This window comes from Podarcis gaigeae (genome assembly GCF_964106915.1).
Source record: "Podarcis gaigeae genome assembly, chromosome: 7".
NCBI lineage: Eukaryota > Metazoa > Chordata > Lepidosauria > Squamata > Lacertidae > Podarcis > Podarcis gaigeae.
Window position 1 is genome coordinate 42,669,453 of NC_139683.1, and position 13,187 is coordinate 42,682,639.

The window sequence follows — 13,187 nt, forward strand, 5'->3', positions numbered from 1 at the left end:
TTAATGATTTTGAAAGAATGCTCATCACTGAGTTGTATTTTTGTTTCATTTTTGGCAGAGAACTCTGCATACCTGGTACCAGCAGAGAATTTGCCATTTGGCGCTTATGAGATCCCTGTGATGGTAACTGATCGTGCAGGCAAAGGTGGAATCACTGAAGTTCGTGTAATTATGTGTGATTGCACCACCCCTAGTGATTGCCGTTACTGGCCACGGGTGGGGCCACCGGTTGCACGTCAGACTCCTAATGTGACTCTTGGTCTTTGGGCCATCCTTGCAATGATTGGGGGATCCTTGTTGCTATTATGTAAGTATGTTATATATGAAATGTAGCATTTGCCATGAATGTCAAGTTGAAGGGCTATGTTATAAGATTGTTAAGACTGCTTTGGCCACTTGAAGTTTGCAAAGCTGTGAAGATGGCTTATTTAATTCATTTATGTAAACAATTGTCCATTAAATACTGTGTTGAAATGATACTAACAGAGTGAATGGCACTTCTATGTCTTTCTTACACATACTGTTTAGAAGCAAGTTCAACTGAAGCTGGTCTGGAGCTTTCTTGGAAGCACATATATTTTTTTATTAGGTCTAAGTAGCGGGTTTTTGTGATGGTACTCACTAGTATGGAGTAGTGTCACACCTCTTTTTTGCTGTCCGTGGCAGACATTTTGTGCATGAACCCGCAGCACTTTTATAAAGTTATGAATACCAGCACCTCACTTTTTACCCCAAAACACTGGGTCTGAGCATTCATAAAGAAAACCTGTGTGGATTGTAGTTAAGAGTGCTGAACTTAGATTGGTGAGTCCCAGGTTCAAATCCCCAATCATCCACTGGGGGATTGCTAGGTCACTTTGGGCCACTGATTTTCTATCCTCTTTGAAACTATCTCATGAGCATATTGTGTGGATGAATGTGGGGGGAGGGCATAGACTGCTGATGACGCCATCTTGGAGGCAGAGGGTGGTAAAAATATTGTTAAGAAATAAAAGGCTAATAATATGTAGATGCCCTGATGCCTTATTGTATCTGATTCTTTTTCCTCTCCCCATCCGCTTTTCCAGTAATCCTGATAACACTTTGCGGCTGTTGTGGTGCTGCACCTGTGAGTAGCAGTAAGCATGTGTGTGATGATTTAGCTAATCAGAACTTGATCATTTCAAACACTGAAGCACCTGGTGAAGAAGTAATGGTAAGTTGTTTTATCTGCTCATTATTTCTTGGGCAATAGATGCCATACCCACCCACCCACCCACCCACAGAGCTTCAGAGCAAGTGGAAGGAGGGGGAGGGAACTTGATTTGAGAAAGTGAAAAGATTTTAATATTGTTTAAATGCTGAAGCAGAGAGGGCTAGATGGGAACAGATCCGAGAGCGAAGGCATTGTAATTATGTGGAATGACAAGACATAACAAACTATATGTTGTGTTAAACAACTTTTTTAAAAAGACAAAAACTGGCCTTGCACTGGTATTCTATCAGCCTCCTGGCTGCTATTTACCCCTAAAGATGATGTCACAATCCTAGGGAACAAATAGTAATGGGGAAGACAATTTTTGGCATTGGGTTCCCAATCTGTATTGGGAAAGCAGCACTGCATCAGGACTGCCTCATGTTCGAAATTAAATGCTGCCAATATACATGCTTTTAAAAAGCTATTAGTTTGTCTTTTAAGGGAGATAAAGAAGGAGAATGGGACAAAAGGAGAGACTATATATAAGGTGCTGGGAAAAAATATTAGTTGTAGTTTGAATGCTGAAACTAATATAAATCCCATGGTATTTCAGCCAATTAATCCCAAGAATAAAAAATACGGGTAATGTATTGCTGATTACTGTGTTAATTTTTAAATCGGAGTTTAAGTTCATATATACACTACAGTATATAGTGGATTCTTATTCTTATAGTGGATGGTAATAAGCATTTGACACTTAATTCTTAACTAGCTTGGATGAGAGAACTAAACTTAGCGAAATGTTACATCATGCACACAACTATAGAATATTAAGTGTACTTAGCATTACCTACTATCTTTGCTTCAAGGAAAGCTGCTTATTATTTCAGTTAAAAGTATTTCAATGGCTCAAGCAAAGAAAATGAGACACTGAACAGTTCAAGTTTTCTTTATGCACATACACCCATTTTAGCCAGAATTTAACAGGTCAGATTGACCTGCACTTTCTAGACTAAGGTTAATTGAGTCATTTGCTTTCTGAGTGTTCATCCTCCACTGGGGAAATAGTTATATTTTGCAGTGGGTAACAGACAACAATTACTCCAATCCTGAACACCTGTGTGTGTAGGGAGGACTTCAGAGTTGGGGTATTTTGAATCCCATTTATCCCAGGGCCACAGAAGTGGCCTATGTCTGTCACAAATGTAAGTGGAGGGGAATAAACAGGAGCTATTACTTGATGTTAAGCAAAATCAGGGATAGTTAATTGGATTGGCTTCCGTTGTATACCTACTGGAAAGACTGAATACCCAGCAGGGAATACAGAAATCCAAATGGCATTCCTTGTTCTCATGGTTTCTCATAATGTCCAATTCCTTCTTCCCAAGCACCCTAAGGTATGTATTTTGCTGTTTTCTTTTTCTTTTTAGGACCCCAATATACTTCCTGTGAAAACAGGAAACATGGTTACTTGTGATCAAGGAACTCTTGGAGTGAAAACTGGAGGACAGGAAAGCTTTGAGATGGTCAAGGGACACCAGACACTGGAATCAGTCAAGGGCGGAGGACACCACACCTTAGACTCTGTTAAAATGGGGCATCAGACATTAGAAAGAGGAGGATATGGACAATCTGCAATGGATGCATATAGATACAATTATTCAGAATGGCAAAATTTTACACACCCTCGCCTAACTGAGGTAAGCACTGTTAAACATACTTTTATTCAGAGCTCACATCTTCTTAGCTGGATATAATATTAATGGCCTGCAACTATAGGTGATATTTTCTGAGCAAATGTTTAGGATTTATTTTGAAATCACCCTGCAGCTTGGAATGTGAAAAGCAATCCTTTAGTTTTAGTGTTTGGATTTAGAAAAGGTAACCTGACCAGGTATTTGTTTTGTATATCTGTGTTGTTTTAACTTGTTTTTCCTGTAGTGATTCTCTCCTGCTTTGACCTCATCTCTCATTACTCCTCCAGTATTCACCACGGTTGATAGTAATGGCTGTAATGTCTCCCAAGAAACTGTATATGTTATGAACTGGGCTCCTAAATCTGAGCCTGCCCTGTAATAAACAATATATAACTAGGGTGTCCCCACCCCTAATTTATCTGAACATTGTTTTTTTAAAAAACTGATAAGGAAGTTCATTGCATTTGATTATTACGTATGTGATCAGTAGGTCTGATTTTGTTAAATTCGTCATAGAATGAATGATATAGACCAATCATGTGCATTTTTTATATATAGGAACCCATTAGAGGACACACTCTGATTAAAAATTAAACATTGAAAGGTAAATCCACGAAATCATTTTTATGTCATGTTCAGGTTAGTTTAAGAAAACAAGTAACACCCAGTTTTTCCCCCTATGCAGAAGGTATATCTCTGTGGACAAGATGAAGAGCATAAGCATTCCGAAGACTATGTCCTTTCATATAATTATGAAGGAAGAGGATCGCTGGCTGGCTCTGTAGGCTGCTGCACTGATCAGCAAGATGAAGAGGCGCTTGACTTTTTAGATCAGCTGGAACCAAAGTTTAGGACATTAGCAGAAACCTGTATAAAGAGATAAATGTGCTGTCAACAACAATGCAGAGAATTGTCGCCCTTTCCACAGGATAGCAACTTGAATACAAAATATTTTTATGTCTCTCCCCCCCCCCACTTTTCTCGTGGGAGTAGTTAATCAGAAGACATTCTGACATTAGGTTTGTCAGTATCAAACTTTCTGTTCTTAAACCTCTGGATACTCTGTGCTATTTGACCTACCTACATGTGTACTGCCTTAGATTTACACCAAAAAGTATTTTTTTAAACCATATGTACAGTCAATATTGTAGTCGCATAACTTTTCAAAATAGCAACAGAGTTTCTAGTGTTCTCTGCATCTACCGTTACAGGGAGGCAAAATGCATTCTTTATCATTTTAAGAACTGAGCTTCAAAAATTTCTGGCTGTTTGGGTCTGGGTTATAGCAAGCATGGTTTGATTCATTTGAATCTTTCCTTTAGTTTTATAGAAATAAACGCTAAATACTACTGCTGAATGTTAAAATAGTTATTCATTTCTTACATTCTTAAGAAAAACAGGGTTTCTAAGTATTTTTTAAAATGGGATCTGTAACAAAATTTGCAGCCAGCCATGACCTTTTCTAGAATACTCCATACATACCCCCCTACAGTCCCAGTTCCCCCAAAACACAGCTTCTTGTGGCTACTGAGCATGCATGCATTGGGCCGATTTGATTCTCCCTCTACATTTTTCTTTTTAAGCATATTCACTAACCTGATGAGTACCTCCTCCTTGAGTATGCACAGCGTTGCTTTGATTATGTAATAATGATTGATACTCAGAGAATGCGTTCATTATTAGCAGGGCTTTTTTTCATCCTGAACTCACCAGAATTCAGTTCTGCCACCTCTCAGGTGGGCACCATTGCCATTCTATAAGAATGAGGGAGGTGTTCGTGGTGTGTTCCGGCACCTCTTTTTCTAGAAAAATAGCATTGATTATTAGCATATATGTAATGGCAGAGGGGAGCTGGCCCTGCGAACGCTAATATTGCTTTAGCATACATGAATGGAGCACAGTGGTAGTGAGGTCAGTCTGTGCAGGTGCACTGGCAAAGCTCACCTGGCACAGCTCCAACCTCACCAGCTGCAGTGATACTGGTGTTGAGAGGGCTACACTGTATGGACTGCCTAGATGAGTTTAATTAGGCCAAAGCTCTTAAATTAGTAAATAGAGAATGAAGAAAGTGAAATGTTTTAATGTATATATGTACACATTTTTCTTTGTACTGAATTTTTGTGTTCACCAAATCTGACAGCATTAGTTTGTATGTTCAAATCCACTGGAGGAATAAGTATAGAAATTAAAATGTGACATTGAAAACATTTGCCAAGGCCACAGTTTCCACCCAAAAGACTTAGATTAATTCAAAGTATAATACTTGTATCTGCCACTCTAATACAGCTGAGTGTTAAAATACTACTATAGGAACTGGAGAAAATTGCTAGTATTCAGGCACAACTTATTGTTGACTCCTCCCATCTCAGGAAAAGTGGGGACCTGAACTTGGAGCAACAAAGGTATGATCTGTGCTGATTCTGTTATCACGTAGTGACTGGTGCTTTGCACTTAACATGCATGAATGTGCCTATTGTATACGGTTCTGATGGAATAAACGTTGACTGATATTTTTTATACATCTGTATAAATACAGTTTGTTTGGGAATTCAAGAGAAATGTATTGGAAATTTTGAATTGTAAATAAAGGGAAGGAGGTGTGCTGTAGCTGCTGTTTTGATGTTACACATCATAGTCTTCTCTTTAATCAAGTGGATTTAAAGATATGCATTTAAAAAACTGATTTTAATAAAGCAGATGTTGTTTCTTTGCTAGAAATTAATTGACCTAAAATGAAAGGTTTTTATTCTCATCAAGTTGGTATTTTAGGCTTTTCTTTTGTGCTTTATTATGCTCATGTCAGTGCCATTGAGCAGAGAATAACGAGTTTGATTCTTCTTGTGCACTAAGGATCTTAAACACTGAAGATCCTGTTACTTTGGTGAAATTGGTATCTAGTCTATTTTAAATAGGTTTTTTTCCTAGTACATCTCATATTAGTCTTCTCGCCTTTTATGCTATAGACATATTTCTCTAGATCTGCAGAATCCAGAGAAGATATTTAAAATGTTGCAAAGCATTACAAGGCCTTAACTTACCAATAATATAGCTTTTAGGTTCAGGGTATTTTCAGGGGTTGGGTTTATAATGCACAGACTTCTGAAGCCACTTCTTCACACTTAACACTCACTGGCTTACATGGGTGTGTTATTAAAAAACAGGCCCTACTTTGAACATCAGAGCCCTTAAGCAGGTTACAATCATGATGAAGTCTCATTGAAATAATTGGGATTTAATTTACACATGAGTACCTTCTTGCATTCCGTGGCATAGCGTGGGTTGTCAGCACCCGGGGCAAGGCAAGTAATTTGCACCCCCTAACCCATGGATTTGCGCCCCCTAACCCCCAGATGTTGCGCCTGGTGCGGCCGGCCCCCCCTGCACCCCCATGCTACGCCACTGCTTGCATTTGCTTCAGTGGGTCAGACATGGATGACTGATTAACCTTAGGTAGATTGTGGCCCCCATACAAAAGACAAAGCAAAAGTAGTAAAAACTGATGGAACAGAAAGAAGATGAATGAATGGGCTGTATCAAATACTACATTCTTGGTATTTTGTTCTGGCAATAATAATATAAAAAGAAAATGGAGAAATCATGGGTTTTTGGTTTACTTTTAAGCTTTGAGAAAAAGTAAAAACAGAAATACAGGCTTCTCTGTATTTTACACTCCAAATAATTCCTATACCAATGTATAAAGCAAAATCTAAGAGCAAATTAAGTATATAGTATTCTGAACTAATTCTGCTAAATTGCAAGCTTGCAAAAGTAGCAGCTACGCCTTATTGAGTAAGAGTTTTTGTATGTCGGGCTAGCTTACCCATCAGTTTAAATCTGCCTAAGTAATGTTGCAATGTTAATGGGTGTTGCACTGAGTCACAACAGCTATAAATCTGATGCAGGGGCTTTTGCTGAAAAGAAAACACAGTATGGCATAAAAGTACTAACTGATGAGCTATCACAGAAGGTTTCAATTCATCTCTTTCCCCTCATTTGTGTAACATTTAAACATCTAAGAAGAACCTGTTCAAAGTTATTGGAGAAGATGGAAGTCTCCAGAAGAATACTTTACTTTGAGAAGTTTTCTGTGGTTTTAAAATGGAGACCAGCTTTGGGTCCCTAATTTGTCACTACCCACCCCCCGCTAATCCTGAGTTGTGTCAGTGACTGTATTTATTGAAACCAAGATAGTCTTACAAATCTATTCTGTTTTTTTAAAACCATATAAATTGCAAAAAGCCAATTACAGTACAAACGTAAGAAAAATGCTGCTATTTCTATTGATTTTCTTCTAAATACGAAATGCCATGAAATAAAATATGAACTCCAAATCATACACTATATTTTCTGTTTCCTTAATTTAGTTCATGTTTATAAAAGGAACCCTAGAATCATAGAGTTGGAAGGGACCACAATGGTCATCTTGTACAACTTCCTGAAATGCAGGAATCTTTTTGCCCAGGGTGGGGCTCAAACCCATGACTCTGAGATTAAGAGTCTGATGCTCTACCAACTAAGCTATCTCTCTGATGAACAGTGCAATCTTAAGTGGGGAACGAAGTAGTGGATGATATGCCACTAGCAAACCTTTGCTGGTTTGTGCTGTTGGGCAGGGGTCGGGTGTAGATTATCTATCTGCACACACATGTCCTGACCTTCTCAAGGCAGTGGATCTGGGGTTAGGATTGCTCTGAGCAGTTGGAAGTGAGATGTGCCCAGTTAAAAGCTTAACTTACCTGTAAATTTACTAGAGGCAACCCAATATCTCTCAGATCCCTAGATTACAACTGGTGGGCTAATAGTGCCCTCCATATTACTGCTGAGGCACTCTTTGTAAAGTCCTTTGAGCACTGAGGCAAAGTGCTGTAAAGTAATGCAACATATTAATAGGTAATTGTTTTTAATCCCAAAGATGACAAGTATCTGTTTAAATTTAGCAAAGCACGAATTTAACTATGTTATTTGTAATGTTTCTTTGTTACTACAGTGTGCAAATATGGTGCCTTTCCTAGCTGCATTTCTTTATCAAAGAGTCTTGGAGGACCAATAATGGTGGATAAGCCTCTCTAAAAGTCAGGGTGTCAACCTCTATTCATCTTCCATTGCAGTGTGCAGCTGAAATGGAGCATAACAGACCTTGTTTGCATCCTGCATGAATTACATGTGTACCCTAGAATGTGGCCAAACACTTCTTTAAACTGCATCAAGGTTCTGTGGCAGTCTGCTTGATATGGAAAGGCTGCCTTGACAGCAGAAATTGTGAGAACTCCTGTACCAGGCAATCCACAGAATTATAAAATTTGCTGGCCTGGAGAGATAAAAATGTAAAATAACGTATGATTATCATGTAAAGTTGAGAGATTTGTATTAAGTATTTATAACTTTACAGGCTATAGGTGTATATCATCTTTTATGTTCTTTACCTCACCAACAAAATGCTTTGACTCAAAATGAAAAATGATTTGTTCTTCCCAATGACGTTCTTCTCAAGAACTGTCTCATTGTGTAAACATCTTGTTTAATTTCGTATTTTAAATACATTTTGTACAAGAGTAATAAAGTTGCTTTTGTTTCAAAAACAAAGGGACCTACTATTTAATTTGCTTATTTCTTATGTGTTCTGTCTGATGCTCATTGGCAGGTACTGTTGCAAATATGGGCCGAGTTTCACCAGGGGCTCATTCATTGCCTAGTCTATAGCGCTACTTCTTTCTTCTAAGTTGTCCAGGTGGCAACCAGTACCCATTTCATAGATGTTGGGCCATATAATATCTTTGTTTTTCAGATATAATGACTTACTAGGCCCAGTTTCTAGCCACTGGCAACATGGTTGGGCAGTTTGTAAGTCCTGCAGGTTTTCTAGATCACACTTTTCATCACAGCGATGTAAGAAGCTTTTAAAATGGTAAGCTGCCTAATGTACTGTCTATTTGGAAGTAAATGGAACAGATAGGATGGAGAAGATATACAGTAGTCATTGCAGCAAACTGATGGATGTGTGTAAAGACAACACATGGGAGCCTCAAAAGGTTATTTCCCAACTTTGTATAGTTCTATACCAGCAATACAATTGCTGCAACCTTAAATCATAAAACTGCATGTATCCCAAAAACCTCAAACATATGACAACTTCAAAAGTAGCACCACCTACTATATGCAAAAAAAATCAGTAAGTGGATAGGAAAAATGTCTCTGCTTTGAAAGCTGTAATTCTTGATTAGTAAGGTAAAGGTAAAGGTACCCCTGCCCGTACGGGCCAGTCGTGTCCGACTCTAGGGTTGTGTGCCCATCTCACAGCGCAGGCCGGGGGCCAGCGCTGTCCGGAGACACTTCCGGGTCACGTGGCCAGCATGACGAAGCTGCTCTGGCGAGCCAGCGCAGCACACGGAAACGCCGTTTACCTTCCTGCTATAAAGCGGTACCTATTTATCTACTTGCACTTAGGGGTGCTTTCGAACTGCTTGGTGGGCAGGAGCTGGGACCGAAAGACGGGAACTCACCCCGCCGTGGGGATTTGAACCACCGACCATACAATCAGCAAGTCCTAGGCACTGAGGTTTTACCCACAGCGCCACCCGCGTCTCTTTCTTGATTAGTAGGATCTCTCTAATGCTGTTCTCGACAATATCTAGTGCTGTTTACAGAATCCAGCAATACAAGCCTGATAAGGCATAATCAAAGGGACTTTTTAAAAGGGTTAAATCAAGCCCTCAAGAAGAGCCAGGGGCCAAGAACCCTTTGGCTCATGCATCTGGGTGGGTACCTCCCACTTAAGTACCTGAGGGGTAGGAGGAAGAAACACAAGCTCAGGATACAGACTGAAGTTCCCAGGTGTTTCCCTTCACTTCCACACCACGCCAACTCCCCACTCCCTGAGTTGAAATGAGCTATTCTGCTGAGGCAGCACTTCATAGGAAAAGCATAATGATGCTGGCATAAGCTCTAGGGATCTGCCAAAACTTGTCCTCCAAGTTCTCCAGGGTTTTCTTCTCCTGCTTAAAAGAGGCTTCTGATTTTGTTCTCTCCCTCACTTGAAGGGTGTTTCAGAATTCCTTTATAAATATGGCGAGACATTCACAAGGATTCCCATCTCTGTTGGAAATCCTACATGTAAGCCAGCTTGCTTTAGGCCACAGCTTTCCAAACATAAGTGTGTTGGCTGCAGTGTGTTGGTGTGTTGCGTGAATGCTTCCCATGTTCTTCCCGTGGCTGGAAAGGAGTTTAACCTCTGGTTTGCTAGTACAGTGGTACCTCGGGTTAAGAACTTAGTTCGTTTTGGAGGTCTGTTCTTAACCTGAGGTACCACTTTAGCTAATGGAGACTCCTGCTGCCGCCACCGTACAATTTCTGTTCTCATCCTGAAGCAAAGTTCTTAACCCGAAGTACTATATCTGGGTTAGCGGAGTCTGTAACCTGAAGCGTCTGTAACCCAAGGTACCACTGTAAAACTGCATTACTGTGTTGTGAAATTATGCATGTCTAAAACGTGTGTCACCAATATGAAAAGTTTGGAGAGCTCTGCTTTAGACTAGTGCCAATCATACATTAACCTGGGAGTCTGCCCCGTGTCTCCCATGTCAGGCCTTACTGGTGCATTTTTGCTCATAAGGTCAAACTGAATCCCTGAAAAAGGGCAAGACTTTTACAAAAAACCTTGGCTACAGTACCACAACATAGTGTTTCTATGTTGCAGCTGCAATCTTACACAGGCATTTTAGTACAGTCAAGGATGCAAGACAGAACAAAGAACCGAAGAGTTCTTTTCAAACTCTTGTTTGTGTGAAGCACTACATAAAGCAGTATATTCAACACAGTAGAATGGCTGAGAAAAGAGGTCATCAGACAAATACGGAATTCCACCAAGAAATGAAAAAAGTCATATATAAATCTACCAGACTCTGTTTCAGAGTGATGCATTCTTGCAGAACATGTTCTAAGATGCAGGTATCGGTACATGATTTTTCATGCTCAGCATGATTCAATCCTGTCACCAGAGGAAAGGCACATGGGAATGTTCAAACATGTTTTATCAACCCAAATGGTTGCACTGCAAAATTTCTGAGCAAGGGTTGCAAAACACATTTCAACATGTCTCACTTGCTGACAAGTTCAAACAGACTCAAAGGAAGGAGCCACGGGCGTGAGCATTGAGCAACTAATTCTACCCACTGCCACGTGAGATTTTTTTTAAAATCAAAGACATTTTTTTAAACCTTAAATTATGCCAGTTTCTAAGATTCTCATGTCAATGCTAGGTCTGGGAAACAGGACAGAAGACCAAACATATTTCTGGCTTTCAGCAGAATCTGGGTGTGGAAGAGTTCAGAAAGACAAAGAGAGAAACTGATGTAATTTTGCCAACTGAGCAAAGGGAGGAGACCTTCTGATGTATATATACACGTGCGCACACACTAAATTTATAGACTGAAATTAGCATAGACATCTTCGCCTTAGCTTGTTCAAATGCAAATTGGTATCATTAACACCCCCCTCACTTTCACTTCATCAGTGCCAATATATCTTACTCTATCGGTGTTTTGCTGGCTCCAGTAGTGGTTTCGGGTGCATATACATAAGTTCCCACTCACAATACCTTGATATGAAAGCTCCACTTTTAGGGATCTCACAATCTGGAAGCTTGTGTACAGCCTGGTCTGGACTGGGTCACATTCTCCCACCCCTAATCCCAGGGCAGGATGTTCATATGTTCAGGATCTTCCGAATCTGCCTCTGGATACTCCGGGGCGGATGCTGCCTGAGCAGGTTCTAGTGGCAGCATAGTGCCCTGCTCAGTTGCCTCCTTTAAAGCAGGCAAATTAGAGATAGGGGAGCATTAGGGATAGAAGAAGAAGAGTTTGGATTTGATATCCTGCTTTATCACTACCAGAAGGAGTCTCAAAGCGGCTCACATTCTCCTTTCCCTTCCTCCCCCACAACAAACACTGTGAGGTGAGTGGGGCTGAGAGACTTCAGAGAAGTGTGACTAGCCCAAGGTCACCCAGTAGCTGCATGTGGAGGAGCGGAGATGCGAACCCGGTTCCCCAGATTATGAGTCTACTGCTCTTAGCCACTACACCACACTGTTTGGATGTGCACTTATCAAAATAATACAGGGATGGAAACACAGCCATGCTTTGAAATTCACACTTCTCTGAATTTAGCAATGCACTTCTCCAGCCAAGTAACACACAAAATTGCATATAGTGGCGTGAAGTGTCCATAAAAATGCACATATGAGTAGGGAAAATGTACAAAATGTCATTTTAGGTGAAATTGCTCTGCAAAAATGTGTCTCCACCTGGTGTTTGGGGGTTCAATCGAAAGTAACTGCAAATGCACATACAGGGTGGGATCCGATTGATGCTGTTGCACTATTGGAAGGGTGATCCAGTGGGTGCCTCTGCTAACGGAAAAGGGGAAGAGATTTATTTATTTTTGGCCAATTTTCTTTCACCTGGTGCCCCCTAAATTTTCCCCATGCAGTTAGAGGACCTTCCAATAGAGTGAATGCAAGGGCATTCATGAGATCCCACCCACCGTCACTTATACATAGCAACAGAAGGCCAACAACAATGTAAGTGGTGTTGAGGCATCTTGGTCAAGCCTATTCTCAAGGTCCGGGTTTACTTGCTAATTCAAACCTGCCATCTTGAAGCTGAACCAGTAGCAGACAAAGAATACATACTCGTAAGGAAACCAATTCATTGCTGGAAGGCTACATTGGGAAGGTAAGAGCAGGACATGCATGGATATTAAATTAATCTCACACACTGCAAGTGTTCCCTTCAGGGCAGTGCTGGATGGATCCACTTATATGCAGGTAGCATGTGATGAATCTTTCCCAGATTCAATCTTATACCATTTATTTCAGAAGTATTTTGCTTTCAGACCGTTTCCCAGGTTCATATAAATTCAGTAAAATGATAGCTCATGTAGACTCAGAGTAAGAGATACATTAGCACCTTTGAGACGCTCCTCATTACTGCTGTAAAAGGCCTGCTTCATATTCTACAAGCTGAATATTCCACAAGGAAGCCATTTCCATGCAGAAAATATTATATAACTTCTTTTAGGCCATCACATATGATGAGCGTACCTCATTCTTTCTATTATAGACTCCCAATGTGCCAAAAGCAGATAAATGTGTATTATACACATGCAGTATTCATGCAATTTTCTCTGCAGAAGTTAAAATTCATTGGGTGTGAAATGGGCCTTAATGCAACGCTGGGAAAAGCCTTAAAGAGAGTTAGGCAACCACAGCTCTGCACATACATGCTATTTTTTTTTCTTGTTCAGCAGCTCTATAAGCC

The 13,187-nt window shown here is 40.2% G+C and overlaps 1 protein-coding gene across 4 annotated transcripts in view; it reads left to right on the plus strand.

The window, feature by feature from the left end:
* The window catches only part of LOC310848541 (desmocollin-1-like), a 28,011-nt gene extending 19,554 nt beyond the window's left edge, over positions 1 to 8,457 (plus strand). The window contains exons 13-18 of one of the 4 annotated variants that reach the window (XM_083747681.1): positions 59 to 307; positions 1,068 to 1,195; positions 2,608 to 2,877; positions 3,433 to 3,478; positions 3,560 to 6,148; positions 6,301 to 8,457. In XM_083747681.1, the coding sequence (XP_083603807.1) occupies positions 59 to 307; positions 1,068 to 1,195; positions 2,608 to 2,877; positions 3,433 to 3,468 (683 nt within the window). In that variant the 3' untranslated portion in view covers positions 3,469 to 3,478; positions 3,560 to 6,148; positions 6,301 to 8,457. Of the gene's footprint in view, positions 1 to 58; positions 308 to 1,067; positions 1,196 to 2,607; positions 2,878 to 3,432; positions 3,479 to 3,559; positions 6,149 to 6,292 lie in introns of all 4 variants that reach the window. The other 3 variants (XM_083747682.1, XM_083747680.1, XM_083747679.1) reach the window with 3 other exon arrangements.
* The last annotated feature ends 4,730 nt before the right edge of the window (positions 8,458 to 13,187 follow it).